At 45.2% G+C, this 27459-nt stretch overlaps 1 protein-coding gene across 1 annotated transcript; it reads right to left on the bottom strand.

The window, feature by feature from the left end:
• Nucleotides 1-765: 765 nt before the first annotated feature.
• ZNF777 (zinc finger protein 777) lies at nucleotides 766-27300 on the bottom strand. Its single transcript, XM_063099158.1, has 6 exons — nucleotides 27169-27300; nucleotides 22370-23230; nucleotides 21090-21216; nucleotides 19174-19287; nucleotides 5572-5823; nucleotides 766-2348 (listed from the first exon to the last, which is right to left on the bottom strand). The coding sequence occupies exons 1-6, from the start codon at nucleotides 27283-27285 to the stop codon at nucleotides 1183-1185; spliced, it is 2637 nt and encodes an 878-aa protein (XP_062955228.1). The 5' UTR covers nucleotides 27286-27300; the 3' UTR covers nucleotides 766-1182.
• Nucleotides 27301-27459: the final 159 nt, after the last annotated feature.

Raw genomic sequence — 27459 nt, 5'->3', positions numbered from 1 at the left:
CCTAGAGAAACCAGGGATCGTTGGTGCATTCAAAAAATCCAGCAAGTAGCTTTGGTGCAACAGTCAAATAAAAAATGCTCTCACTGGTGCCTTTTTTTTTTTTTAAAGTTGACGAGTAAGGGGATCTTAACCCTTGACTTGGTGTTGTCAGCACCACGCTCTCCCAAGTGAGCTAACCGGCCATCCCTATATAGGGATCTGAACCCGTGGCCTTGGTGTTATCAGCACCACACTCTCCCAAGTGAGCCACGGGCCGGCTCCTGACTGGTGCCTTTTGAGGCTTCCCCACAGATTGGCAACGGGAGCCACTGCTGCCCCTTTCCTAACCTCCCGCCACCTCACCCCACCCCAGCGGCATTTAAAGCTGGGAAGGAAAGCTTGGGCCCTGAGGGAAGCGCCCAGCTTTTGCTATAGGACCATCTTCCCAGCTCATTCTAAACCTGTCACTCACTCACTCTCCCTGACCATTCTAGTCAACTGGGACCTATTCCGTCCTCAGCTTTCACGGTTCTCGCAGACACCAGGGCACACGCGACCGTCTACACCCTTCCTTAGACTCGTTTCTGACTTCAGGCTTGTCAGTCCAGTCTCTCCTTTTCCACGTTATAATCGGTGGGATGTCTCCTTCACCACCCAAAACGGAGAATGTGCACATACAAGAGACTCAATAGAGCCTGTCAACTGACACTAGGCACATGTCCCTCCGGCCATTTTCTCAATCCCTCCCCTTCAAAACCAAACAAAAACGGCAAACAGGAAACGCTCGTCTTTTAAAAATTACTCTATTATTATCAAATAGAACCACAGTATCCAAAAGGTAATTATAAAGTTCTATCCCCAACTAAACGGCCCTGCACCGCCCCTCCGAGTGGCCGGCGGCCAAATCACTCCCCCCGTGCTGATTGGTTTCATCCATTTTATTGTCAAGGAAATTAACAGCCCGAAGGGGTTCCCCAGGTCCACGCCCTCCCCCCTGGAACCCCGGGGAAACACGGCAGCAAGCGATGTGGTCTCACTACCCCGAGTCCATGGGAGGAAGGACGAAAGGAGAGGGGGGCTCACAGCAAAGGGGCTGGGGGGCGCCCCGCCCCCGCCCGCTGGGCTCGGCCCGGCGGCGGCCGAGGCAGGTGTCCCGGGGGGCTCGGCCCGCGCACCTGGCCGGGGCGGCGGCGGGGCGCGCGCTCACTCGCCCGTGTGGGTCCGCAGGTGGTACTTGAGCGACTGCTTGTAGCGGAAGCACTTGGCGCAGTGCGTGCAGGGGTAGGGCCGCTCGCCCGTGTGCGCGCGCTGGTGCTCCAGCAGGTGGTGCTTCTGCGTGAAGCGCTTGCCACACTCGGCGCAGTGGTAGGGCCGCTCGCCCGTGTGGATGCGCCGGTGCTCCAGCAGGTGGTGCTTGCGGATGAAGCTCTTGCCGCACTCGGGGCAGGCGTGCGGCCGCTCGCGCGAGTGCACGCGGCAGTGGTTGGTGAGCTTGGACTTCTCGCTGAAGCTCTTCTCGCACTCGGGGCACTTGAAGGGCCGCTCGCCCGTGTGAGTCCGCTGGTGGCGCAGCAGGTGCGACGGGCGGCTGAAGCTCTTGCCGCACAGGCTGCAGATGAAAGAGACCTCGTGCTTGCCCGCGTGCACGCGCTGGTGGATGACCAGGCTGATGTGCAGGCGGAAGCTCTTCTTGCACTCGGGGCACGTGTAGGGCCTCTCGCCCGTGTGCGTGATCTGGTGCTTGGTCAGGCTCGACTTGTGGCTGAAGCTGCTGTCGCACTCGGGGCACTTGTAGGGCTTGGGGCCGCCGCCGCTGCCCGAGCTGGGCGACTTGGGGCGCGGCTTGAGTGCGTGCTTGGGCCCGAAGGCGGGCCCGCGCTCGGGGGAGGCGTAGCCGCCGCGCACGCGGTGGATGCGCTGGTGCAGCGTGAGCTGCTGCTTGTGCCGGAAGCTGATCTCGCACTCGGCGCACTGGTAGGGCCCCTCCTTGATGTGGTTGCGCTGGTGGATGATGAGGTTGATCTTGAGCCGGAAGCTCTTGCCGCACTCCATGCAGGTGAAGGGCCGCTCGCCGCGCCGGTTGCGCTGCTGCTGGCTCGAGGCCCCGCGGCCGTCGCCCAGGTGCCGTTCACCGTGCGCGTGCACGTGCGCGGGCGGCGCCAGCCTCTTCACCGCCGGGTTGCCCAGCTGCAGGGGCGGGGGGCTCTCCTCGCCTTCGGGGGACATCTCCCCGGGCAGCGGGGTCTGATACATGCTGGTCTCGTATCTTCCGGACAGCTGCCCGAGGGACTGCAAGTGCTGCGGCAGCTCATCCTCCTCCTCCTCTTCCTCCTCCTCCTCCTGCTCCTCTGTCTTTATCACTATCCCCTCTGCTCCAGGGACACAGAGAGAGAAAGACATGTTAGCTGCTGCTGGCACCCCAGGCCTGGATGCAGGTACAGCGTCGCTTCACCATCACCAACAAGCTGCATATATAATATATCGATGGCCCAAATTCCTTCTTTGGGGAAAATACTCCTCCCCACTCTCTGCGGCACACGGTCCCCACCCCCCGGGGCTGGACTTGTAGCCCAGGCTGGCTCGGTGTTTGGTATAGGAATGAGCCCAGTCCTAAAATGGGCCACTTAGAGTCCTCTCTTGGAATTTTACGGGGAGGACGCAGGAGAGGTTGCTTCTTGTTGGTCGTGGTGGGAAGCGGAGCAGTACCGAGCAGGAAAGAAGGGAGCCAGGGCACACAGCCGGCATGGGAGGCACCCAGATTCAACTGAGCCTGAAGGTGGCACACACATGAAACTACCAATTACTGGAGCTGATGAACACTCCTGTTTCACTTAGTCTACTTAAGTGTTGGGTTTCTAGCAGCTGTATTAAAGGATCTTGACTCGAGAAGTTCTCAGTCTTTTCCCCTCCAAGGACTCCTCTGCCTGAACTCTGCTCAGCCAGGCTGGTTGACTTCCTTCCTCAATGTACTTGGAGATTTCTCCTCCCCATGCCTTTGCTCGCCCTCCTCTAGCAATTTTCCCCTCCTCTGTGTCTCCATGTCTTCCAACCGGCAGCACTCGACCCCTCCTCAGCCCCCAGGACATGCTGGTGCCCCTCCCCAGGACTTAGGAACTCTGCATTCTGTAGCATCTCGTGGATACGTGATTCTCCTGCACAGTCAGACTCTACCAACCTTGAAGCTGGAATCAGTTGGTTTTTCTCTGCCTGTCCCACAAGCTCTGGTGTGCAGTGCCCAGGTTGACGGGTGTCCTTCCCACCCCAGCACTCCACCCTCTAGCTTAGCCCTTTAGGGCCTAAACAATGCCAAGCTCTACAGTAGCCCATACAATATAAGTTCTAGAGAAAGGAGTGGCCTCTGACTCCTGTTTGAATTTTCACAAGTGCCTTGTACTTATTTGGCACTCCCTAAACACTGTTCTTTGGGGAGCTCTACTTTCAGTCACTGACTGTGTGACATGAGAAAGTCATTTCTTTGAACCCATCTGTGAGACACAAGACAGACACTTATGCAGATAATGTCTGCATTTACAGAATTCTTGAAAACAACTTTTTCAAAGCCCTTTCACACTTGTGAAAACACTCTTTTCATGTGCACAATATCTTCTTGTAGGATAAATCAAATGAGAATTATCCCTATTTCACAGATGGGGCATCCAAGCCCAGAGGTATCCAATGATGTTTTGTAATAAAGTAAATAAAGCCACAGGCCTTTTCAGAGCTTACAGTTTAGGGAACATCTAGTCTACTCTCTCAACTAACAGAGAAACTGAAGCTAGCAATGTTAGTGACCTAGCCAAAGTCTTGTTAGTGACTGCTAGGCCATATTACTTTCCACTGCTCCCTAAAGCCAGTAAACTACAGTGTTAAAATTAGGACACAGGTGTGCAGAGTCAGTGCTGTCTCGGTAGTGTTAGGATTCTCAGCAAAAAGTGACCCAGAACATCCTTGGAGCAGATGCCTAAAAGATCAGGGCGGAGGAGGCAGCTATAGAGGTTGCTAACTAGTTGCCCTGGTGTTGATCCTGAAAATACAGAATTGTCTGAAAGGCAGAGGGGAAAGTACAAGACTTAGAAGATCTAAACTTTCCTTGTGTGTGAAAGTTGTTTTTTTCCTTAATGAAATGATGAAAACGAAACACTTGGCCCTAAAATTCAGGACTCAAAATCCCACAAACTACTGTTTAGTAGTTTTCTAAGCTTCTACTAGAATTAATGGGGACTGCTCAAATGGCAATCTGGAATTTATATTATGATGCTCCCAATGTAGCATATACTCAGAATTCGCCTTGTGTCTTCATTATTCATTTATGAAAGACGATGTGGCATATTAAAAAGATTTCTGAAATCCCATGCAGTTATTTAAAAATAAGGAGTTAGATCCACATCTTTTCACCAAGAAGGGTGTCCATGATACTTTTTAAGTGCAAAAAGGCAAATTGTAGAGGAATTATCTACAAATAAAATGGAAAAAAAATATTAAATCAACAGAATACTTTAAAAAACCTAAAATAAAGGGATGTGGATACATTTTCAAATATTAAAAAATGTTTGGATCCCCACACCAGGCAAGTATTAAAAAAAAAAAAAAAAATATATATATATATATATATACACACACACACAGACACACAGACACACAGACCCACACACACACACATATAAAATATACAAATACATTATGGTTAATGGCTCACACATAAACAAAACATAAAAACAAAAACCCAAGTGGGTACTACCAAATTTTGAAGGAACACAATTCCTGTCTTATACATTTTTTTCATAATATAGAACAAGAGCAAAACCTGCTCATTCATTTGATGAGTCTAGCATAATACTGTTTCTAAAACTAGATGAGGATGATTCAAAAAAGTAAAGTTCAGGTTCACTTCATTTATGAATATAGTTATAAAACTCCTGAGTAAAATATTTGTTACCCAAGTCCAAAAGCAGAATTAAAAAATACAGCATGATGATCAAGCAAAGCTTTCCCAGGACTGCAAGGATGGTTCAGCATCACAAAATCTATCACAGAAGAGGTCCTGGGATCAGGCTGCTGTGAGCCCCCTTCTTACTATTCTTGTACTCACAGGAGCATGAGTGAGCAGAATGATGACAATGTGGTTTTATAGTTAAACAAAAGTGATGACTACATTCTACCAGAGAAAGACAGTAGTCACTTTAAAAAACATGCTCTCTGGGGTTGCAATCTTCAAGTTAGTTGGAGCTTGTAGTGTGACAAGAGACGATCAAGAACACACCGGGAGAAGGAAGTTCTAGCTTTGCCACTATCTGTTTGATCTTGGGCATTTTATTTGACCACCTCTGCCTGTAGAATGAGGGGGTTGGAGAGATGATCTCCAAGATCGTTTTGAGTCCTTGTCTGAACAGATCTTTGGATATAACAACTTCTTCCTAGCCTGGAGACAGATCTGATAAATCCTGAGGCAGTAAAACTATACCCAAGGCCATGCTTGCAGTTCTTATGCACCTGTCCACCCACCAGTGTCCGACCCCCTCCCTGAAGTGACCACAGCTTTCCCTGGAAGCCTAATCACAGCAGCTCCCCTACCCCTCCCTACCCAGAACTTACCTGTGCAGTTTCTCTGCTGCACCAGCATCTGCTTGAGTTCGCTGAACTCACTGGAGCCTTCCGTGGACTCCTCCAAGGTATTCTCCTGGTCCTGCATATCCAGGTCTGGCTGTTCTCCACAGGGGTCACCCAGCTCAGAGTCCTGAAAGCCGTGTTCTTCCACTTGTCCCATCAGGGGCTCGGGCGTCTCCAAACTTTCAGAGCCCTCGTCATTGGTCTGTACCTCGATCTTAATCACGATCCCGTCGTGTGCTGAGAGGAGGTGGGGAGGAGAAAGAATCCAGAACATGTTCATGCCACCTGCCCAGGTTTCTACAGCCCTAGAATTTACACTTCACCAATCTGTATATTAGAGACCCAGAAGAAATATATTATTGAGTTGGCAATGAGTAAACAGACTTCTGGATACCTTACAGCTATACAAACTGGAGTCAAGTTAAAATAGATGCAAAGTTTTTTTTCCATGTCCCACAATTTTTAAAAATATTCAGCATTGTCAGGGTTTATTTTAAGAAACACTTTTGAGGCCATTGTGCCCTTGCCTGTTAGGCCAGCCAAAGTCCACATGATTTTCCTCCCACTGATCACTCAGAGTAAAGCTGAAGAAAGAAAAGGCGGACCACCTCCTCCCACTTCCACCCTTCGGCTGTGTCCCGAGGTGTCCAACAGACAGACACAGACGTCCTCTGGGCCCTTCTGCCGGCCCACGTTTTCCAGCATGTATACATGTGTAGCAGGAGCGTTTAGGGTTGTTTTTAGTTAAACAGCATCCTGTTAACATGTATTGCCCTGAAATTTGTGTTTTTTAACTTGCCTATCTGAAGACTGATTCCAAATGCATGATTACACACATGGGCATCATTTTACATGCAAGGGATTATAACACATTTTTGTTTTTTAGTGCGGTATCTTTTTCCCTTTTAGTTTGCATTCCTTTCCCTCACTTCCCATTTCACCATTATGACCTCCCAGTTTAACTCCTGTAATTAACTAGAATTCTTCTCCATGCTTATGTAGTTGTTCATGGCAACACATACACATTTTTATTTTTTGGCCATTTTTGGTGTTAAAAATACAAAATTGCCTCATGTTCCTCCTGTTCCTTTTCCCATTCAAATATCTAGTAGAAATCTCTTCAAACCAGTTTCTATAGAGCTACCGCATTCTTTTTAAATACTGCATACATTCCATGGTGAGGCTAATCCTATAATTTACTCAGTCATTCCCTAATGGAAGGCCATTCATTTTTTTGTTCCCAGTCTTTTGCTATGGTGAACAAGACTGCAACAAACATGTGTTTGTTTATATCTCTAACTACAAAATAGTGGTTTTATTTCTATGAGCGTCCCAGGACTGCAGTCAACAGGTGTATATATTTTAATTTTCATAATGTCATCAGACTGCTTTTCAATAAGAATGTGACCATTCATATTTCTACCAGCCTGCACAACAACAGTATCCTTTTCCCCATTATCCTTGCCAGCCACAGACATATGGCTTTTGTTTTTCTTTTTTTTTGGTGGCTGGCCAGTATGGGGATCAGAACCTGAGACCTTTGGGTTATAAGGCTGCGCTCAAACCAGCTGAGCTAACCGGCCAGCCCCTATGGCTCTTTTTAATTTTCTTCAGTCAGATGTGTAAAATAATAACTTATAATTTAACTTCACTTCTCTGACAAGTTTGAATATGATTTACTTTATTCCCTGGCCTTTTAGACTTGATTTTTTGTGAGCTGTGTATGCATTTCTTTTTTCCTATTAGATTGTCTTTTCTTATCAATTTGTAAGAATTCTTTGATTCTTGTATTAAAGAGAATCCATTTTCTCTTATCTGCTTTTCAAACATTTTTCTCCCAAATCTATCATTCACCTGTTGACTTTATTTGTGGGAACTTTTGCCATACAACTTTTTAAAAGTTTTCATATTGTCATATGTGTCCCTCTTTCTTTTCATTGCTCCTGGATTTTCATAGTTAAGAAGGTCTCCTCTCGTCCTAGATGGTTCATCTGGGCTCCTAGATTTTATCCCAAGGTTTTTATTGTCTTATTATCAATATTTAGGTCTTTAATCTATCTGAAATTTAGTTTTATATATGGTGTGAGGTAGGGATTCAACTTAATTTTCTTCCATATGGATACACTTGTGCCAGCATAATCCCCCTTACATGCTAAAGAGGAAATTATAAAAGTATAATGCATAAACATATTCATTCACTAACTGAATGTTTATTAGGAGTTGTTTTTTTTTTAAATTGGCTGGCTGGTATGGGGATCCAAACCCTTGTCCTTGGTGTTATAACAATGCATTCTAACCAACAAGCCAACAGGCCAGCCCTATTAACAGATATTTACTGAGCACCAGCTATGTGCCATGTGGTGTTCTAATGGCTTAAGATGTAACAGAGAACAAAACACACATCTCACATAAGGCAGTAAATACAATAAATAAATTATATTGTATGTTAGAAGGTAGGAAGTGCTGTGGAAAAAAGAAACTAGGGAACAAATGAATGAAGCAAAAAGTCCTGCCCTTGTAAAGCTCCCTCATGGTCTTCTGCCATTATCTACTCATTCCCAGTGAAGTGGGCTGCATCACTGAGAAATCAGACCAATCATTAGGCTAAAAACTGATGTGATATGACCTAGAGCTGGGTTATTTCTGATGCCTGGCAATCCTCTAATTCCTCTCTGATTAGCCAACTCAAATCATTTGGAAGTAAGGGCTGACTGTTTATGTTTAGCTCAGTTGGTTAGAGTGTGGTGCTGATAACCAAGGTCCAGGGTTACATCCCTGTTCTGGCCAGCCACCAAAAATAATGGTTTGGAAGTAGATGGAATATCAAGCATCTCTGATGCTGCCATGTTGCGCTCCCTACAGCCCGCAATGCAGACCTTTCCTACTTTCCCACTCTCACGCGCCAAAGAGGTCCATGTCCTATTCTCCATTAAAAAAAAAAAAAAAAAAAAAAAAGCCATCCACATTTACATACTTGACTTCCTCCTGCTCCTGCTCAAAGTTACCGTCTTTATGCACCATTTTCTCTCCAATCTCAGGAAAAGTAGTGCCCCTCTTCCCTCCTCCTTTAACCTAAATCCTCTGCTTATGTCCTTAACCCTGCCCATTTTTCCTCACTGGAATTTTGCTCCATTAGCTGTGTCCCTTTTCTCCTCTATCTTCAATCTTTGTCTCTTCCCTAAATCATTCTGCTCCCTCCACAACATGACCATGACTCCAACATCAGAAAAATTTCTTCCCTGACTTCACAAACTCCTTAAAATATCTTGCTTGCCTACATCCTAAAATAATTTTTTAAAACTAAGTACCCCTTTGCACTTTTTGAATAAATATATAAAATGCACCAGTAATTGCAAAAGATGTAATTTCTGGAGTATTGTAAATATTGATATTTTGAAATAAACTCTTGCATCACCCTTTAATGTCTCCCGTGGAATCTAAGAACCCTAGCAATTTTAAACTCACCATTATTCACTTAAAAAAATACACGAACAAGTTCTTCTTTGATAGTTGGAATTTTTATATCATTCCTTTTCACCTTGAACTTCTATTTTCATTCCTACTTTGCCCACAGAATTTTATCCTAATAGAACATATTTTTATGCTTAGAAGCCTTTTACTGATCACCTCACCTACCATTCTGCCACAAAAATGTATATGTAAATTGAAAGTTTAATTTTGCCTTCATTTCTATTAGCCACAGGGTTCTAAGTGTTCATTTTTTCCTGGCTTAAGTTATCGTTAGTGATTATTACTAAAGAATGATAAACAATTATCCAAGATAGAAAACAAAAAACTTGTAAATGTATCGATTATAATGATATGCCACAAAACCACATGGTTAACATATCAACAATCGTTTTTAATGAACTATTAGCTGACAACTTGAGTAGGTTCTCTTTCCATTTTGTTGAAAGCAAAATATTGCAAACAACCTAACTTGCAAAAGAATGTGCCATTCAGGCCCCAGAGCAACACACTTCTAGTCTGTACCCCAGCACTATGGAATTCTCTTTGGTGACATCAGAGGAATGCTCCATAGTAAGATAGGGATGGCCAAGAGGTGCCTTTTTCTTTTCTTTTAATAGTGGAAGATGTAGGATATGAGGATCCACTCAGGGACCATGTGTTGTGTGTTCTTGGCTGATCAATTTTATGAATGGGAACAGATGGACTAGGGACCTAGAAATCAAACTCTCAAAGCCATTTATATTGTGTCCCTCTCAGAGAGTCTCTTTGTACCCTCAAGAGCATGGGTACCCCAGCTTGAAGACCAGTGCATTCCAACACCTGCCCCTGTTTCAAGACCCTACTCAAATGTCCCCCGTTCTAAACTTCCTACTGTGTTCTCAGATGAACGCTACTGTGCTCCTCTCTGAACTCCAAGCACTTTTCTGCTCCTCTCTATGGCACTTAACTCATTCTCCCTCGAAACATGCAGTACTTACACACTTTCATGCCTCCCCACATTTGTTAAAAAATAGGGAAGCCAGTGTTTCCCATCAAAAAGGTCTCTCTACTCCAAACAACTTCTCAAATAAGAGTACTGACACCCAAACTGCATTTATAAGCAGAAATTTGCTCTCCCACAAAAACAAAATTAATCAAAGACACATACATTTGGGAATGCAGTTTATGACCAAAGGTAGCATTTCAGACCAGTGGAAAAAAAGTTTTAAATAAGTGAAGTGAAGACAACTGGCTTCATGACTAGAAGGGGAAAAATGCTACTGCAGTGGACTAAATGGCCCCCAAAGTCACTGAAGTTTAATTCCCACTGTAACTGTTGAGGGTGGGAAATCCTATTATGGTAATTGAAAGGTGGGGCCTTGAAGAGGTGATTAGATCATGAGGACCATGCCATAGTGAATGGATTAATAATGGTGGTCGTGGGTGTAGTTCTGAGGGCTTTAAAAGGACAGCACATGAGAGTCTCTCTCTGCTCCACCATTCTGCCATGTGAGACCCCTGCGTCACTGTCACCACCACCAAGGCCTTCACCAGATGTGTTCCCTAGCCCCTGAAACTGTAAGCAATAAGTTCTGTTTTCTTTCTTAATTACCCAGTTCCAGGTATTTTGTTACAAGCAACAGAAACAGACTAATACAGCTACCTTCACATATCTCACATCAAAACAAACTACTGATGAATAAAAAAGTTAGACATAAATAGAGATCACACTAGTACTAGAAAACAGCTCAGGCACACAAGTTTTACAACTCTGAGCTGAGGAACAGGCTATTCCTAGACCTCTGAGACCTCAAATATTCCTTCTGGAGGCTGTCTGGTTGTTCATACCAAACATATTAAATGTGCCCAACCCATTTCGGCTGTAAATTTTTGCTGTAAATTGTTTTGAGAGAATTTTTGCAGCTTGCTTTGACATCATTTAGCTATAAGAAACTTACTTATTCTGTAATTGGTTTTTAATCTCTGTAATCACACTTTTTCATAAGAATTCTTATGAGACGGGAAAAATCTATCCTACAAACTGTTTTCAAATGTATTACATGTTTGTGAAGACTGAATTTAATAATTAATGAAGCAGCTAGCTGGTTAGCCCAGTTGGTTAGAACATGGTGCTGATAACACCAAAGTCCAGGGTTGGATCCCTGTACCAGCCAGTTGCCAAAAAAAAAAAAACCCAAAAAACCCCCACTAATAAAGCCAAAATAATACTATATTTGTAAAAACTTAATTGAAATAAACATTTAATTATTTACATTTAGCAATTTTCTTATTTACTGGGGCAAAAATATTTTATTTCATGTTTCAAGTATTTTCATAGGTTTTGGAGGAGATAACAGGCCCAAGGCCTATGATCACAGTGTTTACTAAATAAAATGGACCAAGTAAATATTTCTATACTTGATATGAAACCCAGACACCATAAAGAAAATGACTGACAAATTTAAATATATAGAAAGTTAAAACTGATGAATTTGAATACATAAAAGTTTAAAACTGCTATAGCACGCACACACACACATACTATAGAAAAAGTAAACCACAAACTGGGAAAAATATTCACATACATATGACAGACAAGGACTAATATCCTTAATATTTAAAAAGCTTTTACAAATCACTAGTAAAAAGAATAAAAAATAAAAAGATGAATAATACAAAAGAATAATGGACAAAAGATAATTCACAGAATAAGACATACTAGTAATCAGTGAAGATATTAAAATATACTCAACATCACCCTTACAGAAAATTAAATAAAAAAATCAAAATGTTGTTTTCTACCCATCACTTTGGTAAATAATAAAAAGATAAATAATACCTACTATCAGCACGGGTATGTGGAAACAAGTATTCTCATGCTTAGATGAAGGTGTATGAATTGGCACAATTGTTTTGAATGGCGTTGGCCAGTATATACTAAAGTTTTAAGTGGGTATATTTTTTGACCCAGAAAACCCACTTCTAAAAAGTTTCAGACAAGTGCACAAGGATCTATTTATAAGATCTTTATTGAGCACTGAAACTTGTGAACATCCTAAATATATATCAACGGAAGACTATTTAAATAAACTATAAAATCAATACACAGAATACTGCAGTCTGCTATCAAAAAGAACAAGGTAGAGTTACATATTCTGACATATAAAGATGTCAAAGATATATTACTGAAACAAGCAAGGTGCCAAACAATGTACTTCTATATTATTTGAATTTTTTTTACAATGAGAATGTATTTATGCGTTACTTATATAACTAAGGTTGTGTGTGTGTGTGTGTGTGTGTGTGTGTGTAAACATATGCGCATAAAACTGGAGGAAATAAACCATTGACTTGAGAGAGAATTATGGGAGACTTTCACTCTCTCTGCATTTTTTCTTTTTGAAATTAAAAACCAGTGTTCCTACATGAACTTTCTCTGCCAGCTCAAAGCAAAGAAATAATGGTTAACACTTGCTTTCCAACCTTCTCATCACTACATTCTTTGTTAGGTTTTTAAAAATTTGGTATATGATTTTTAAAATCTTTTTTTTTTCTTAAGTTACACATGCTCATAGGCCAGAGCACTGAATAGTCTTTCAAAACCTGTTTTAAAAAAGTTCTCCTCCACCCTCAAGCCCCCATTTCCAGCTCCCCAGAGGCAATCACTTACAACTCTTCCAGCTGATTCTTTTGTTATTTACCTTCATAACATATGGCTACTCCTCAATTTCAATTTTAAGCATTATCTATTGACTTTCAAGAGTTGGAGGTGAGGACCTTCTCCTCCAAATCTCAAATTTCTGATCCTGCCAATATAGTTTTGTTGTAATTTTAATTGGATCAACATTGGGTGTTTCCATTACTAAATTATATAAATGTTATTTATAATTGAGCCATGGAGTATACTATAAGTACTTTTCTATAGCTGTAAACCTTTTTGCTTTCCCTGGAGCTAACGATTATATATATATATATTTTTTTGCTTAGTTTACTATGAATTATTGTGAACTTAGCTCCAAACTCTCCCCTTCCCTGCTGTGTAATTCTCCTCTCAAAACACTCAAACATATTGAGTATCAATTTCATCTACGTGAAGAAAAATTTCTAGAAACTTCTGATGTGCCTCAGTCTGGACTGGCTGCCTTGAGATGCAGAGCTGTCTTCTTGGGATGCCCCTTCGCTGTCCCCTCCCATTGGGGTTCCTAAGGCCTCTTTCTTGGTTTTCTTCCTCATTTTGGCAAAGCACCTCCCCCAGCTTGAAAGGGAATATGGAGACCTTGAACATCTCAAAACGTCTCCATTTCACTCTCAGATTTAATTAAAACAGTTTGGCTGGATACTGAATTCCAGGTCAGAGAATACGTTTGGCCCTGCTGTCCTTGAGTGTCCAAGGCTGCTGAAGCGTCCAAAGCCATTCTCTTTCCTGTTTCTTGCTGTGAGCCTGTTCTGCTCTGCAAGCTCACCGGATCTGCCTTGTCCTCCACTGCTCGTAAACTTCATGCTGAAGTGTCTAACGTGTTGTCTATCGTCATCTGTTGTTATGGGCAGTCAGTGGCCTCTGACAATCTGGAAAACTGTATCTTTAATTGTTGGGAATTTTTCTTGAACTATTTCATTGATAATTCCCACCTCTGTTTCCACTCTTTTTTCCTGGTGTTCCTATTATCTGGGTGTTGGCCTTCCATCCTCTGGTTTTCTTATTCTTTCCCCAATTCACTTTTTGTCTACCGAGTTTTCATTTTGTATTATTATATTTTTAATTTGAGAGTTCCTTTCTATTCTTTTTGGGAAAAAAAATCATACATTTGTCATGGATGCATTCACGTCTTCTAAGGATTTTTTATAAGTATTTATACATATACTTTTTCCTCTCAACATAGTCTCTGTTCTTCTAAATATATTTTTTCTGGTTTTATTTCTCTATTTATTAGTCTATGCATATTAGAGGCTTTTCCCAAATGTCTTGGTTGTCCATATAGATTTAAAAGCAAAACACTCAAAAGGGTTTGGTGCCTTTGGGTGGGGCTTGCTAACTAGGGGTCTCCCAGTAGGGTGCTCTGGCCAGGACATTTTACTGGGAAACCTCTGGAGCTGGACCCAAAAGTCTCCAGATAAGCCTCTTCTATGATCCTGCCCCAAGGGTTTAATGCTAGATGTCAGGATCATTTTGGGAGCCAGGTTAGGAAAGAATGTTGGAGATCTCAATATGTGTACGTCAAATCTCACTTATTCCCATTTTCAGTATGGCAGCCCACCCTCAACTGTGCCTGATGCCCATCTCCAGAGATCCTCTTTGTCACCGTCTCCAGGGAATAAGCCTTAGTCACATACCAGGGTTGGGGAGAGGCATATGCCAGCTGTAGGACTGGAAGAGGAAAATGGCGGGAGAGGAGAGTGTTTAATTGCCTCTTCTTTTTTTTCTGATGGCTGGTACAGGGATGAACCCTGGACCCTGGTGCTATCGGCACCACGCGCTAGCCAACTGAGCTAACTGGCCAGCTTTAATTGCTTCTTTAAAAGAAGTTCAACCAATACTCCATCTTTAGCTTCACCTTTACTCCCATTTCCAGCAATACTTGAGTCGCTGGTTCTGCTAACTCCTGAGCACTGAGCAGGGATGAGGGGTGCAACCTGGGTTTCTTCTCGGCTTTCCCCAAAACCAATTTCAGATTCAGCTTTCTACATCAGCAATCATCTCTCCACCCACCTTCAGGATTCCAAAACTTTGTTGCTGTTGTTCCTTTGTTCATTCTTTTAAAAAGTCCCTTTCCTTCTATTTTAGAAGGATTGGGGGAAGTAGGAGTAAACACACGTTCAATCTGCCATCTTTAACTCCAAGTTGACCACGCATTGTTTAAATTTGTTTTTTTAACTGAATAAGAGTTAATATATGCTCACATTAGAAAATTTTACAAAATCTTAGAGAAATATGATTTTGGTATGTTTCCATCCAGTTTTTTCCCTATCTTTTGTTTATATTGTTGACTTCATATTATATGAGGGTACTCTGAAAAGTTCATGGAAAAATAGAATTAAAAGATAATGCAAATACTTCCATGAACTTTTTGAAGTACCCTTGTATTGACATTTCCTACTTCTACATCCTTAACCTATCAACTGGATCATTCCCATCAACATTTCGAACAGGCTTTAGCGATCTCCACCTTAAGCAAACAAGAAACACCCCCCAACCTTGCTACTGCCACTTGTTTCCACTCCCCACTCACTGCTAAGCTTCTTGATAGGTGCTGTCTTGACTTCCTCACCTCCCACTCGAATCCAGCTTCCACCTCCACTAGCCACCTACATTTCTCTTGCTAAGGTCACTATGATTTTCAGTTTGCAAATCCAAAGGACACTTTTCAGTCTTCCTGTTACTAAACCACACAGCAGAATTCAACATTGTTGACGACACTGCCTCCTTCTGGAAACACTCTTCTCTTGAAATACCCAGTAAGGCACTATGCTAATTCTCCTGCAACCTTTCTGGCCACCCTTTCTGTTTCCTCTGATTCCTTTGATTTCTCTTTTTTCCAAATCCTACAACAGTGGTTTTCAACCCTGGCTGCATGTGGGAATCACCTTGGAAGCATTCTAAAAAATACTAACACCTGGGCCCCACCTTGACCAATATACTTGACCCCACATCCCCAAATCTGCTCCAAAAGTCAGGCCTCTGCAGGGCATGGCTGGCGCTCCTGTCTCTTCTTCCTGTACACACTGAGTAAACTAACCCAGACTATGTTACCAACGCCCACAGGTCCAAATGCACCAATACCAAATGTCTCTGGCTCAGACCTGTTTCTGAACTCCAGACTCCTTCATTCAGCTGCTTTCTCAACATTTTCTCCTTAATGCCGCACAAGGATCTCACAACTGATATGCTGAAAATTGAATTCTTGTTGCTGTTTCTCCAGGCCTTTGCCCCACCGGTGTCCCCATCTTCCCTGTTCCTTATGCCAAGGCCTGGGTGTCATCCTAGCGCCCTGCCTTTCCTTCTCATTCAACATCCACTCACCACTCAGCCCTTTCTAGTCCACCGTCAAGATACACCGTGCACATGACCACTCCTTTCCCTGGGCAATGCCAAGGTCTCCTGCCTGGAAGACAAAAAGAACCTCCCCTAGCCTCCGAGCTTCCAGTCTTTTCTCCCTCCAGTTAGTTTTACTTGGTGCAGCTGGAACCCTACTTGTTCTTTAGGTTTCCACTAAAATTTCCATGTCCTCCAAGAGGCCTTCTGACCTTCCAAACTCCATGGGGTTTCCCGTGCCATTGGTCTGGTAGCCCTGGATGCTTTTCGTCATAGCTCTATCACAGCTGGTGATCGGCCTTTTATATGTGGGGGGTGTTTTGGTTGCGAATGTCTCTCCACTAGAGTGCAGGAAGCCTGAGGGCAAGGACCTCTGGGGTGCATAGTTGTTTTCTTTTTAAAGAATACATTTATTTACGTATCTATTTATTTATTTTGACATTTGATGGCTGGCCAGTAAGGGGATCTGAACCTGTGACCTTGGGGTTATAAGGCTGCACTAGAACCAACTGAGCTAACCAGCCAGCCCTCTGGTACATAGTTCTTGGCACAGTACCTGGCACAAAAATATTTGATTAAATGATAAACATACAAATGAAACACAATATCAAAACTCTTTAAACGTATGATTTTAGTGCTGTGTAATAGTCTATCAGAATGTGATATATACTTGTACATAATGTAATGTATCTTAATCCGTACTTTGGATTTTTTTTAATGCTATTGACTCAAAGGAAGAAAATTATTAGGTCAAATGTATGAACATTTTAGATATTTAAAACATATTTTAAGACTAGAAAACATCAAATTGCTTTCTAAAAAGACTACTGTCCACTCGAGTAGCAATGTATGGGGACACAGGTGTCAGTCATGCTTCTGGTTTGCTCCGCTCTTGCTAATTTGTTAGGTAAAGATGGTTCCCAGCGTCTCCAGGCCTCCCTGTCCACTTTTACAGAGTGATGAATAAGAGCTCCTGTTATGAGTATTTTGAGAGCAGGGTTGATAACTGAATCGTCTTTAGATCTTTGTGCTCAGGGATAGAAACTATTAAGTAATAGTTTATTAAATGAATTTACTTAGTTCATAAAATGGTCCTGTTTGGTATATTTGGAACTATGAAAATTCCTGATTTTCTAGACTTTTCCCCCGTGGTATCATACCTGTGGGTCTAGCCCAGGGCTGGCTTTGCTGCCATCCTGCTCAGGGAGAAGATGCATGAATGCACAGATAACCACTGGTGTGTCTGGGACTCTGATACTTGCAGTGTATCAGCCTCACAGAACCACCTGCTACTGCAGGGCCCTTGATTTAGTACAGAGGCTGAATTGAAGGCCTGCTCTATGGAGCAGTGGTTTCTATGTCCTCCCCTGTCCTCCCTCCCACTGCAGGCTCCAAGGGGCTGAAGATGGTTCGTGGAACACACGGCACATTTCAGCCATACAAGGAAGGCTCCATGAGGCTGCCACTTCCCAGCAGCAGCTCAGGCTGTGGATGGGCGTGTGCCAAAACAAACCCAGCTTGGGGCAGAGTGGGTTGAGGTTATTTGCTTTTCGATTCTGGCCGTATCCTGTGGGGGGCCTGTCTGTGACAAGGATGTAAAAAGCGGACGGAGAAAGGGGATCAATGTTCTCTCCTCCCAGCCTTCTATGAAAATGCTACAGGAGCAGCACCTGAACCACAAAATCCCACTGGGACATCAGACTGTATAATAGGATTTTTACCACAAATACCTCTTCCGAATTCTCATTCTTTGCTTCCCAAGCCTTCTTTCTTATTTCTTCTACCTTAAATCTCTCTATTCCTACTTGACCCATGTTTTTGGATGTGGCCACTCAAACCTTTAAGGTACAGACTGACTTTCCTCCAGCCAAAAGATCACCCTGTTATGTGCCACACTGTCCTCTGCCCCTCACCCTCATCTACTTTTAAATCCATCTTTTTGGTCTGCCAGAATGAGTTCAGGATCAGCCTCTCCCCTCGATTTAAATCTCTAGGCAAATCCCTAGAATGTAACAACACTGAATTTCTCTGAGACATGCCAGCACTTATATTTTTACAGGGTTCTGTCTCTCCCATAAGGTACATGGGCTGACAATACTCAATGTTTCTAGAACATCTCCTTGGAGCCAGTTTATAGGCCCCCAAATCAATGATATTAACTCATAACAAGACCTGGCTGTTGGCCCCAAACTGAGCTCTCCAGCTGATCATCCTCCTTTTCCAAAAGACATGATCACTAGTGAAGTTCAGCTATTCTCACACATCACATCTGCCTGCAAGGGACAAAGATCTCCTTCCACTGAAGACCATCAAGGTACAAGTCCAAAGGCAATTCCAAAGCAGGGGCTCCAAAAACTAACTATGCAACATGAAAGCACGAGTATAAGCATGCAGCCTGCTGATCCAGCCATGGAGGAAAGGGCGCCACCCCAGGCATACCAACAGCTGGCGTTTACTGAGCCACCGCTACATGCCAATCACCACACCAGGCCGTAGGGCTAGATATTAGGACTGGTCCTATTTTACAGATGAAGAAACTGAGACTACAAAGAGATGGAGCAACTGAAATGCCACTACTGTAAATAGGAGCTGGATGCAAATAAGTCTGCTCTGCAGCCACCGGGCCTCTGCTCAGTTGCATCTGGTGCATGTCTGCTGACTCCATCTAACCGCCCCATCTAGACACTATATGCTGGAGTCATGCACTGTGGGATGTTTCCGGTCACGTCCACATCTGCCCCTTATCCTTCTAGTGACCAGCAGGAGGACTCAGGGACGTGGTCCTTCTCTGGGAAGCTCTGGGGGGTATGAGCACTAGTACCCTGACAAGTGACTGCCTTTCTTTGAGTTGCTTCACTTCCTGCGAAGAGTGAGGTGACACTTGGTCATGTCAAAAAAATCCCTAAGACAATGAACCCAATGGCATTCCTATTTATCACCAACTTGGGCCACTGGCAATCACAGAGCCAGCCCCTGTTGGCCTCCTTCCTGCCCACAGCTTGCTAACATAACTCCTCAGAGTCTACCCTGGATTGTGATGCCCCAGAGGTCCCCTGAGTAGTGGAAGATCTAGAATGCAGACCTCCAGGCAGCCCATTGCCACTCACCAGCACTGGGATCTGTAGGCGTCTCGCCCTCCTCAGAGTCTTCCTGCTCCTGCATGGTCGGCCTCTCCCCACGCTCCATTTGTGACATGAGGTCTGGTTTGGAAATTGCATAGTCTGTGCAGAAGGAAGGAAAGAAGACGTACTATGGAATACACTGGATGCTGTTAAAGGTATTAGCTGTGGGAGTGACGCTAGGAGGAGCTCCTCAACTGGGGACCAGCAATGTTGGAAAAGAAATGGTCAAGTATCCAGTCCTTTTCCTTTGGGCCCACTGTGTGTGTGTGTGGCTAATGTTGCCTGCAGGTGACTGATGTCTGCTCAGGTTTTTCATAACAAAGGCAAAAGATATTTGAAATTTGTTAAAGTAAAAAACTAATCCTGATTAAATCTAAACGCCATAAAACAAAATACTGACAGATTTTGTCACACACAAAAAAGTTTAAAATTCTTTGGAAATAAAGTTAAAACATGAAGAAACTTGGAAAAAATATTATATACACACACATATGCCTATCTGTCTCATACATACATAGCAATGGGTTAATATCCATATTATATATAAAAAAAACCCTCTACAATTCATAAAATATACATGAATAGGTAATTCATAGAAGACACACAAATGGCCAGTAAATATACAAAAAGATGGGCAAGCTCACTAATCATCAAAGAAATACATATTAAAATAATAAGGTGTCACTTTTACCTATCAGAAAGACAAATATTTAAAATAGAAGAACATTAGCTAGGGCCAGGGTATGGAGAATTGGCGTTTCCATGCACTGCTACAGAAACATAAATTGGCTCAGCCTCTGGAGACATCATGGTGACAGCCATAAAACTGTGAATATCCATCCTCTTTACTCAGCAACCTCACTTCTTAGAATCTGTACTACTGAAACATTCACATAAGTGCACAAATATACAGATATGTTTATCCCAACACTTTGTACCCGAGAGAAAAACAGAATCAACCTACTGTTCACCAACAGCAGAAAGGTCAAAAGCCCAACAGTTCACCTGGAATATTGCACTGCCTTTCCAAGGAGGCCCATGTGCACTAACAGAGAAAGCTTTCTATGCCCCACAACTAACTAAAATAAGCCAGTGGTCCCATCTGCAAACCCCAAACTGCATGTGCACCAGGGCATGCATGGTGCTTGTGTTTGGGTTCATGGTGGTTACCTCTGGGGAGTGGTACTGGTGAGTAGGTAGGGGCTGCTCTTTATTATATAAATCAAAATTGTTGAATTTTCGGTCTGTATGTATTTAAAAAGAAAAGAAAAAGAATGCACAGACTTCAGGGGTAAGACAGATCTCAGTGAAACTGTGACTCCCTGAAGGGGACCTAGGGCAAGCATTTAATCTCCTTGATCTACACGATGGGGACAACAACCTGGGGCACATAAGCCCTCAATAAATGACTGAATAATAGAACAGGAGTGCCAACACCTGTGCTAGCTTCCTCACGGCACAGCAGTGAGGATTGCCTGATGGGATTCTTGTGAATTACCTGTGTTCAGCTGGTGCACAGGAGGCACTCAGTACATTTGTTTTCTTCCACTCTTTTTTGCTTCTTTAATAACAGCTGGCTGGACAAACTAATTTTTTTTTTTTTAAAAAGGGGGGATCCAATGGGGCAAATACTATGAAGATGCGAGACCACCAACATCTGGGTCTCTACCCCCTCGCCCCAGTGGTTCTCAGTAGAACGGTATCTCCATTTACAAGCTGCTCCAACCTGTGTTGCTCTGAGGTATGTGGGTACATGAGGGTGTTTCCATTTTTTGTGCTCTCAAAATTCCATTTTCCTTGTTTCCAAGTACTGGCATAACTGGGGCTCAGAACTCCCCAAGGCTCTGAAGGAACCTCCAGCTGATGTCAAGACACCCTGGTGAGTAACACCTTCTCCTTACCCATGGAAACCAGAGACTCATAGTTGCCCCTCATCACATTCTTGTAGAGCTCCTTCTGCCACTCAGACAGGTTTCCCCATTCCTGCTCTGAGAAATGGACGGCGACGTCATCGAATGTGACAGGGACCTGAAAACACACAACAAGCTCAGCTCGGACAAACTAGAAAGCAGTCACAGGCCCACAGCTGTCAAATCCCAAGGCTCAAGCCCCCTGGCCCCAGCCCCAACACCTTCTCCTCAGCACTGGAGGGGGAAAGGCCCAAACGCTCTGGGGATCCACCTAGGACCTCTCTGGAAGTCTGGCCAGGCTTCCACCACTGAGCCGGCCCCAGAGAGGAGGGACTGGACTTGTCTGATCCTTTTCCTCTTGCTGAAGATAATTCTTGCGGCTCTAAAGCATGGTCTAAGGACTAGAAACAGGGCACCACCAGGGTACTTGCTACAAATGTGGACTCCCAGGCCCCACCCTAAACCTACTAAATCAGATTCTGCTTTAATAAGATCCCCAGGTGATTCATGTGCATAATAAAATTTGAGAAGTGCTGGCCTGGAGAATATAGTCTGTCTTCTCCTAACATAAGGCTGTGAAAAGAGGCAGCAGCACAGGATAGAAAGAAAATCAGTCACATTTGAGCTCTCAGTACCTTCTGGAAAATAATACTAAAACCTAACTGTTCTCTAGGATTTTTTTTTTTTTTTTTTTTTTTTTTGGCAGCTGGCTGGTACAAGGATCTGGAGCTTTGACCTTGGTGTTAACAAGGCTGTGCTCTAACCAACTGAACCAACTAGCCGGCTCCCGTTCTCTAGTTTAAGGATACCTCTTGAAATCAGTTTTACTTGCATGAACAGGATTTATAAGTGAACCGATAAAAACATTGAGCAGGACAGATCCTTGTAACATTTAATCCAAGTTTTCCCTCCCTCCACTCCGACAGTGGCCCACTAGTAACACTCACCAGTAACGGACTAAAGCTCCCCGCAGCTCTCCCACTGGCCTTCACTTTGCCTTATTGTCCTGACATCACGGATGACGCCACTGAACCTTTCTACATCGACAATCCCTGATCCCTTGGATATTTCTGTACTGACCTAAGCTTCTGTCAACAGAAGTAATTTGATTTTTGTGCATCCTGTTCTTAGTGAAGTGATACTGGCAGCTAGGAATTGTATTTTTTCTTTCTCAACCATCATTTTCACTTTCTTTCACATTAAACTAAATTCCTAAACCACCTTCCAGTTCAGATCCCTTCTTTGGGAAGCCCCAGTTGGGAATGGTTTACCTTGGGAACTTCTCCATTGCTGCCAGGGGGCAGCCGCAGGATCCAGAAATTTCTGTTTTTCAGCAGGTTCTCCATGTTCTCCAGTCGCCTCTGCAGCAGCCCGTACTCCTGCAACAGGGTCCCCAGCACGACCCACTTGCTCTCCAGATGGTTAGCGAACTCCACGGCTGTCTTCTCGCAGTCAGCTATCTTTTTTTCATTTGTCCCTGTCCTGCCCTCCAGGGTCAGTAGCCTCATGGCCTGGGCCTCCAGTTTCCTCTCTACCGCCTGGACGGCAGCCCACATGGCCAAGCGGGTGATCTCTCCTGTGGGGAGGGGCTGTTCCTTCTGGGCTGCAGAAGAGATCTGGAAGGGGGTGTCCTTTTGGGAAACCGGACTCTGGAGCAGGGGGTCCATGTCACTCTCCGAAACTGTGGGGGAAAGGGCCAACGGGTCTTTCTCGGGAACTTCAGGGGAGTGGAGTGGGGCTTCTTGCTGGTGGGTGGAGTGGGAGAGAAGGGAGATTTCCTGTTCAGCAGCAGATGGGGGTGGATACTGGGTCTCGTCCTGGGAGGCCAGGGGGCCCTGGAGATGAGTCTCTTGCTCGGAAGCGGCAGGAAACAGGAGTGAAGGTGCCCTCGGCAGAGCACGCGGCATCCGGCCAGAAGTCTCTTGCTTGGGAGCACTGGGAGCTTGGGGCCGGGAGCCTTGCCGGGCAACAGTGGGAGACAAAGAGGGAACTTCTTTGGGGGGAAGAACGCGGGACTGGGACAGTGTTTCTCGGGGGAGTCCAGCAGCGGCCTGCCGTGGGGTTTCTTCTTGTGGAACGCTGGGGAATGACAGAGTGGATGGACGCTGGTTCTCCATGTCCAGCTGCGGGACCTGTGTTTGAGGAAAGAGAGGAAAGCGTTGAAGGCTGCTGGCTCCAGCTGGCAAAATAAGTCCCAAAGGTAAGTATCTACATTAAAACGGCTTCAGGTTTTGGTAGCAATAAGACAAGCTCCGCAGACAAGAAGCTCTTCTTGAGATCGTAGCACCGATTTAGACAGCAATTATAAAATTATTATGAGCAACAAATAATCTTTATGCCACCTTCTATTTTTATAGAGCCATCCTTTTCCACAACATACATTTCACGGGCATCATCGTATGAATAGTGCTGCGGGAGAGGGGAAGGGTCCTGGACTTGAATTAGAACACTTCGCTTTTGGCCCCACCTGTATCTATTGCTACCTGTGTCACCTGGGCCCGGTTATTTGACCTCTCTGTTCTCAGTGTCCTCCTCCATAAAATGAGGATAATATTATATGACATACCCACTACCTCACTGAATTACTAGAGCACTGAACATAAAATGAAACTTTGAGAAATGACAGAGCAGAATTTTGCAAATGCCAGGCACTGTTACTATCCTAAGACACCCAGCAAGGTGGGGGCTGGAGCTGTTAAAAGTAACCCTGACATCCAGCACCCACTGCTTCCACTAGTGTCATTAGGAAATTTCGGTGCCCTGTGTTCCTTCCTTCACTTTAACCAAGAGTGAGGACACCAAACTAACTTAAGTTTCTCAGACTCTTACTCTTTGATAAAAGTTGAATTGCTGATTTATCAATAAACTTCCTCAAAGAGCTTAAATGGTATATGTTTGACTTGGGAACATCTTCCATGTACCCAGCCCCTACTGCAGAGGCTTCTCTCTACTACAGGCAGAGAGAAGAGAGACACCGAGACGGGTGAAGGCAGGTGACTCGGCCCCCCCTACAGGAGCCAAGGTCTCCTGGACAGATGGTCCTACCGCGGGAGGTGTACTCTGGAGGTCTGGGTTCCTCCCTGCAGTTCCTGAGGTGAGGAACGAGGAAGAAAGCAGGCCTGGAAGGACAGGAAGCAGAGCAGAAGTCAGCCAGTTGTGTGACTTGTATCCAGATTGGTGGGGACTAGAACTAAAATAAAGATTCGGATTCCTTTCGGGATTTCAATTATCCACACCCTCCCTGCTCCCTAGCAGGCCACATCCATGTTGAGAGAATTCTTGAACTATCAGGGAGGTGAAGCCACAATCTTCTCTGAGTGACCAGTTGTATTTACCTAGCCAAACAATATCTTTATTGCAATTGGACAGAATTTCTCCTGTAACAATTTTTTTACATTTCCTCATAATCTTCCTTCAATGAATCTGCTCAATTACCATGCTCTCTATATAAGTGATCTTTAAAATAATTAAAATGTACATTTTCTTCATTTGAAAATTAGCATATCCCTGGCGTCCAGTCTGACATACAGTATGTGCTCAATAATTACCTGAATGATTATTTTTGTAATTGAACAATTTATTAGAATAATGAAGTTCCTTTAGTCACTTATCAAAAACTTATCTAAACCTATTTCACATCTTCTATAGCTTTCTTTCTTTTGTCATTCATTTACTCACTTATAGGTGGCTTAACTGAGGCTGCATCATACTTTTACACCAAGGAATAAAGATTCAAAACCTTGTCCAGCAAAAGGTTTTTGAGGTAGTATAACCCACTAACTGCCACTTACCGGATGTGAGAGCTAATCAGTTGGGAATAGCTAACAATTATTCATTATTTACTATGTGCACACAGTTTCAAAGGGTATGTCATTTAATTCTTACAAAGCCCTATGAAATAGGCACTAGTAGAATTACTCTCCACATTTAGCATATGAAGACACTGAGGATAGAAGAGGCTAAGTAACCTCTACCAGGTCACACAGCAGTCTGGCTCCAGAGCCTGTAGGTTGCCTCAGGACCTCAGCTGGTAAGGTGGGTACATGCTCTGAATCCTTTTACCTCTAAAATTCAGAGGCTTGGAGATTAAACAGAGACCTATGGGAGGTTGAATGGGGGTGGGGAGGTGGGGTGGAATGCCTGCCCCTAAAGACATTACCATTTAGGTTGGGGTCAAGGGACCCCTTGAAAACCTAATAAAAGTTTTGGGTTCTCCTCCTCAAAAAATATACAAGGGCCCATACACAAAATTTTGCAAACACTTTTAAGGAGTTCAGAGACCCCTAAACCTGAAGGCCCATCAACAACTAAGCCACCTCTCAACTCTTCACTCTAACAGGTGAAGGCGAGACTAGACAGCACTAAGATAGGAGCCTCACTCACAGGGAAAGTGACAGCATAACACAGCACAATAGACACATTATGGCCTTTTCCTCAGAGGGGGATTAGGGTATTTGCCTACAACTAGTAGGAAGAAGGGAAAAATCCCTGGGGGCCAAGTTAGTCTCCCTGAGTAATACAGGGATTTAACTGAAACAATGGGAAAAAAAAAAAAAAAAAAGCCCCACTATAGTCAATAAAGCCAGCAGAGCCAGACATCTTTACTAACTGGTCTAATCAGGGCTCAAAGGAAAATACTGTTTCTTTGCTCCTTATTAATAGATTTTCTCCATTTCCGGATTTGGAAGACTGTCGAAGGATGAGGGGCCGGAAGCACATCCCGTCCCCTGACCCCCAAATAAAAGCCCTTGCCATAATTTCATCAGTCCCAGAAAAACGGTGGCTTGATCTTACCCTAAGCAGAAAGAAATGGCCAAAGAGAGGGCTGGAACTGTAAATAAATAAAACTAATAAACTCAAATTCTCAAACTGCTGGGAGGCGTGGGGAATTCTTCTAAAATATACTTCATAGGATTTAATAACATCCCTCCCTCCCAGGTATCATAAGTGGACGGTGTGTCAGGATTCATGCCCCATGAGTAGAAACATACATTATCGTATGTATCTGACTTACTCAGAAAGCCAGGCCATTTTTCTTGTACGAGTATGACCCAGTGTGGTTCGCCCAGAATTACATACCATTCAAGGGCCCTGGAGACCTCAGCCCAGAGGCAGGTACGTAAAAACCTTCATTTTATTTTATTTTCCCAAGAGTTTTATTTTTCATTATTTTTTGAAGAACTGAAAAGCTTTCTAGAAAGCCATGCATCCCGCCCCCTTCCTGTACACAATAGGAAACTGAGGCTCAAAGGCACTGACTTCCATGCAGTAAACCCCTCCCTAGCATGGCCAGGGCACCGCGCAGAGCAGGACTGCGGGGCGATCTTAAGACTGATTTTTAAGAACGACCCAGCGAAGAGGAACGGCAGCCCCAATCCCTTAGAGGCCCGATCCCCAGACCCCATCTGTAAAGATACACAAAGTTTGGCTCCCGGCCCTCCAGACGCAGAGGCTGGAGCCCAGGCCACAGGCCGGAGGGTCACCTGCTCCCCACCGCGGAGCCGCTCGGCCGGGCGCTGCCGGGCCTCCCCCCGCCCCGTCCCCTCCTCCCCCGACGGGCCATGTTCACTGCCCCGCCGGCCCAGGCCCCGCACCCGGGGAGGCCGCCGCCAGCGCCGCCCCTTCCCCGTCCAGGCCAGCAACCCCGCGGGGCAGGCCTTTCGGGGGCCGCGGGGCCCCGTGTCACGGATGACTCGCTACGTGACCTTGGGGCGGGCGGAGCAGGTCGCCGCCAGGTGTCTGTGCCTCAGTGTCTCCGCTCTGCGAAATGGGAGAGCCGCGTCAGCACCGCGCCCGGGCCAGGGGAGGATCGGCGGGGCCGAGCTCTGCGGAAAACGTGCCGGCGGCCACCCCGACGGACGCAGCGCCGGCTCCGCAGGGAGCGAGCGCGCCGCCGGGCGCCCCACCTCGGGGCCGCGTGTGTGCTGGGCCGGGCGTCCGCGCAGCCTCGCACGGACGGCGGCAGCTCCTCGGCGCGGCCTCCGGCGCCCCCGCCCCGCTCAGGGGCGCGCGAGCCCCTCCAGGGCGCCCCCCCGCCCCCCGCCAACGTCGCACCGTTTCTGTCCCTTACCGAGATCCCAGGCCGGGCCGCCGAGCCCGAGACACGCAGGCCGTCCCCGGGGCCCCGAGGCCGCGCGTCCGTGCGCGCGCGGGCCGCCCTCACCGGCGCCGGGGCCGCCTCGGCCATGGCCCTGCGCTGTCCGGCCCGGGCCCCGGGAGTCGTCGTCGTCGCCGCCTCCGCCGCCGCGCGCGGCCCCACGCAGGCCCGGCCGCCCAGTCCTCCCCGCAGGCGGCGCCGGCCCGGCCCTGCCTTCCCCGCCCGGGCTCGCGCGCGGCCGTCGGGCCCCGGCCTGCTCGGGGC

Source organism: Cynocephalus volans, chromosome 6 (genome assembly GCF_027409185.1).
Source record: "Cynocephalus volans isolate mCynVol1 chromosome 6, mCynVol1.pri, whole genome shotgun sequence".
In the NCBI taxonomy this organism is placed as follows: Eukaryota; Metazoa; Chordata; class Mammalia; order Dermoptera; family Cynocephalidae; genus Cynocephalus; species Cynocephalus volans.
The sequence above is the reverse complement of the archived record's forward strand: the minus strand, read 5'-3'. Positions and strand labels throughout refer to the sequence as shown.